Here is a 4,965-nt window from a genome sequence, read left to right as displayed (position 1 = left end):
TCTGTGTTGCTGCAGACATGATGGAGCTCTGTGTTGCTGCAGACATGATGGAGCTCTGTGTTGGCTGCAGACATGATGGAGCTCTGTGTTGCTGTTGGCTGCAGACATGATGGAGCTCTGTGTTGCTGCAGACATGATGGAGCTCTGTGTTGCTGCAGACATGATGGAGCTCTGCAGACATGATGGAGCTCTGCAGACATGATGGAGCTCTGTGTGGCAATCAGCTGATCGGCTGCGTGGTGAGACGCCGGCACTCAGACATCAGCTGGCACCAAAAACACCGGTTACTAAGCAACAGCCGGGCTGGCAGGACAGCAGAGAGTCGCTGGAAACGTCTCTGCAGATTCAATACAGCCTTGTTCTTCCTCCTCCTCCTCCTCCTCCTCCTCCTCCGCTCTAAAATAACCCCTCTGTCTCCTCACTCAGCTGAACAAGTATATAAATAAAGTTTACAATAAAGTTTTAATAAAGTTAATCAAAGTTAACGTTGACATAAGAGAACAAAAACAGTAAAAAATAAAAGGTGTCTCCTCGTGAGAGACAGCAACCCGGACTGCTGCCCGGCCGGCGGTGATGGACAGGAGGCAGAGATCTCTCCTCCTCCTCTTCCTCCTCTTCCTCTTCTTCCTCCTCCTGCAGCTGTCAGACAGCAGCAGAGGAGACAGAGGAGAGATTTCTGCTTCACAGCTTCTATCAGGGTAAAAACCACAGCAGCAGAACATGAGCTCAGTAAACAACGTGTTTCATCTCTAATCTGACTCAGATGTCAGTCGTTGTGTTCTTTGCTCTGATTCGCTGCCGGCCGAGCAGACTGAAGCGACCGTCAGACCGGAAGCAGCGAAAACACAAAGAACACTTTTCCCCCAAAACAGTTTTTAAGAGCAGATCGAGTCTCTTTCTCTTTTCTATAATCTTATTCTAATATTTAAATTTGGTTTTGATAATGTTGGATGATAGCTGACGATCATTACTGATGTTTGATACGAGTCCAGATGTTTCATTATGTCAACTGTGTTTCTAATCTTTAGGAATGGTGACAACATGGTGACACTGGTCCCTTACGTCATCCAGTCAGTTAACTCAATTTAATTATATATAGTTCGTTATGAGCATATTTACCCTAATGTTTAATTATTTTCATTAAATAAACGTTTACTTTTATACATTTACTTGAACATAAACATGTTTGGGCAGAAATGGGCGTGGCCTAAACTGACAGGTGGGGAGTTCCGGTCCTCTGAAATGAGGCCAACGCGGAAGTAACTTAAAACTGCATTCTATCAAAAGGCCACCAGGGGGCGACCGTTTTGGTGTCAAAAGGACTTCCGTCTCTATACAAGTCAATGGAGAATTCACCAACTCCTCAACTAATCGATGAATCATTCAGTCAGTCGTCAGTCTGTAGTATCTGTAGTTATTGTTATGATCGGGTGATTCTTCATGTCTGTGTTATTTTGCCAAATAAATAAATAAAACTTCTTAATTGTGCAGATTTGTTGTCGTATGTGACGATAAACGGAGTCGTTTTGAGTTCTGGACTCTTGGTCGGACAATTAGAAGACATTAGAAGATGTTGAGCTTCAATCTTCTGATATTTAATCAACCAAACTTTTCATTGTTAAAGAAAATAATAGTTATTTGCAGCCTTAAGTCTAAAGTTTCAGATTAATGACTGGAGTTCACACATCTGGTTACAGATGTTATGTGGATGTTACTTCACTTTCAGAGCTCTGGTAGAAACACTTTAAACTCTTCATCTGTAGTTTTGGGTTTTGTTTTGGACTCATTTTTCTGTTCTTATTTCTCTCTGAGGGGAAATGTGTCGTGGTGTTTGTGCTTCGGTTTGTCAGCGTGACGTCGCCTCAGTGTAAGCGTTTGCTGTCAGGGTTGCTGCCTCTCACGCTGCCTGTCAGGAAATCCGGTAATCGAACGTGTCCTTCTCCATGTAGTCGGTCCAGGTGGAGGAGGGCATGCTGCGGTACGGGTCCAGCAGGATCCGGAAACAACGCACGATCAGCAGACCCAAGAAGATGAAGAGGATGAGGACGAAGACGAAGGCCGCCCTCTGCTCCAGCGTGAGGAAGGAGGCGGACGTTGAGGAGGACGAAGACGATGATGAAGAGAAGTCCGATTCGGAGGCGGAGAAGGTGGTGCTGTACAGGTCGTCTGTCATGATTGGTCGGTTCAGATGATCCACGTCTGCTGTCCAATGAGAATCAAGCTGCATGTAAACATCATCACTGTAGAAGAAGAGAGGCCTGCAAGAAACCAGGAAACATTATTATTAATATAAATAATAAAATATTAATATAATAATAATAATAATAATAATAATAATAATAATAATAATAATGATAAACTAATAATAATAATAATATAATAATACATTAATAATAATAATAATAATAATAATGACAATAATAATAATAATAATAATAATAATAATAATGATAAACTAATAATAATAATAATAATAATAACAATAATAACAATACATAAATAATAATAATAATTTAAAAAACAAATAATAATAATAAACAACATGATGTTTTATGTTTTGTGCAGTTTTATATGTATTTTTATTGTTTTATTGTTTTGGAAATAAAATAAATGTTTCATCTGTTTTGCTTGTTTGACTTTTTCTTGGACTTTTCTTTTTTGTTGAAATAATGTTAATTGATCATTTTCAATTAACATTCAATGAATTCAATTAATTAATATTTACAATCTCTAAAACAATAAAATAAACTAGTCTTTAGTTGAACTACTGATAGTTTAATCTTAATGAAATGAAACTAAATGATATATAATATGAGCTATAACCTGGAGCCTGAAGGCGTCTCATCAACCAGCTTCAGCAGCAGCCGGCGGTGGGCGTCATTTATTCTAAAATGATCTTTCTGGATAGAAACTCATCATTTCTTCCTACATGCAGATTAAAGCCAAACTCAACCGGCTCCAAATGTTCTCTCACTTTTTATTATTTCTTTATTTTATCAGTCGGTTTCTTTCTGCTGCTGTCAATCAAACACAGACACCACCACGCCCCCCCCCACTGCTGTCAATCAAACACAGACACCACCACGCCCCCCCACTGCTGTCAATCAAACACAGACACCACCACGCCCCCACCACTGCTGTCAATCAAACACAGACACCACCACGCCCCCCCCACTGCTGTCAATCAAACACAGACACCACCACACCCCCCCACTGCTGTCAATCAAACACAGACACCACCACGCCCCCCCCACTGCTGTCAATCAAACACAGACACCACCACGCCCCCCCACTGCTGTCAATCAAACACAGACACCACCACGCCCCCCCCACTGCTGCTGTCAATCAAACAAAGAATCCACCACGCCCCCCCCCACTGCTGCTGTCAATCAAACACAGACACCACCACGCCCCCCCACTGCTGTCAATCAAACACAGACACCACCACGCCCCCCCACTGCTGTCAATCAAACACAGACACCACCACGCCCCCCCCCACTGCTGTCAATCAAACACAGACACCACCACGCCCCCCCCACTGCTGTCAATCAAACACAGACACCACCACGCCCCCCCCACTGCTGCTGTCAATCAAACACAGACACCACCACGCCCCCCCCCACTGCTGCTGTCAATCAAACACAGACACCACCACGCCCCCCCCCACTGCTGTCAATCAAACACAGACACACCCACGCCCCCCCACTGCTGTCAATCAAACACAGACACCACCACGCCCCCCCCACTGCTGCTGTCAATCAAACACAGACACCACCACGCCCCCCCCACTGCTGTCAATCAAACACAGACACCACCACGCCCCCCCCACTGCTGCTGTCAATCAAACAGACACCACCACGCCCCCCCCACTGCTGTCAATCAAACACAGACACCACCACGCCCCCCCACTGCTGTCAATCAAACACAGACACCACCACGCCCCCCCCACTGCTGCTGTCAATCAAACACAGACACCACCACGCCCCCCCCCACTGCTGTCAATCAAACACAGACACCACCACACCCCCCCCACTGCTGCTGTCAATCAAACACAGACACCACCACGCCCCCCCCCACTGCTGTCAATCACACACAGACACCACCACGCCCCCCCCCACTGCTGCTGTCAATCAAACACAGACACCACCACGGCCCCCCCCACTGCTGTCAATCAAACACAGACACCACCACGCCCCCCCCACTGCTGCTGTCAATCAAACACAGACACACCACGCCCCCCCACTGCTGTCAATCAAACACAGACACCACCACACCCCCCCACTGCTGCTGTCAATCAACACAGACACCACCACGCCCCCCCCACTGCTGTCAATCACACACAGACCACCACCACGCCCCCCCCCACTGCTGCTGTCAATCAAACACAGACACCACCACGCCCCCCACACTGCTGCTGTCAATCAAACACAGACAGACACAGACTTTATCTCTCTCCTCCCACCCCTGATTAATTCTCACTGCCTAAGTTCAGCTTCAGTTTGTGAAGTTCTGCAGCAAACAGACTGAAATGAATCAGTTATTATTTCACAGATGAACCTGAAGATTCATCGTCGTCACTTCTTTATGATGCTAGAAATAAAAATCACAGCTTCGCTCCAGGCTGCTGAAATGTGTGAAAACCTAAAATAATAATTAGCCGGCTGACATCAGAGGTGTCAGAACAGCACAGAGCAACACCTTCTTCTTCTTCTTCTTCTTCTTCTTCTTCTTCTTCTTCTTCTTCTTCTTCTTCTTCTTCTTCTTCTTCTTCTTCTTCTTCTTCTTCTTCTTCTTCTCTTCTTCTTCTTCTTCTTCTTCTTCTTCTTCTTCTTCTTCTTCTTCTTCTTCTTCTTCTTCTTCTTCTTCTTCTTCTCTTCTTCTTCACCTTCTTCTTCTTCTTCTTCACTCAACAATTGAAGCGTATAATGAAGCGCTGTTAAAGGGCCGATCCACTGATTTGACATT

The 4,965-nt window shown here is 44.9% G+C and overlaps 1 protein-coding gene across 1 annotated transcript; it reads right to left on the bottom strand.

Annotated features, from left to right (window-relative positions):
- Nucleotides 1-1,909: 1,909 nt before the first annotated feature.
- On the bottom strand, nucleotides 1,910-2,173 carry LOC133996277 (cortexin-2). Its single transcript, XM_062435851.1, has one exon. The coding sequence runs from the start codon at nucleotides 2,171-2,173 to the stop codon at nucleotides 1,910-1,912; it is 264 nt and encodes an 87-aa protein (XP_062291835.1).
- Nucleotides 2,174-4,965: the final 2,792 nt, after the last annotated feature.

The sequence above is a fragment of the Scomber scombrus genome, chromosome 16, assembly GCF_963691925.1.
Source record: "Scomber scombrus chromosome 16, fScoSco1.1, whole genome shotgun sequence".
In the NCBI taxonomy this organism is placed as follows: domain Eukaryota; kingdom Metazoa; phylum Chordata; class Actinopteri; order Scombriformes; family Scombridae; genus Scomber; species Scomber scombrus.
The sequence above is the reverse complement of the archived record's forward strand: the minus strand, read 5'-3'. Positions and strand labels throughout refer to the sequence as shown.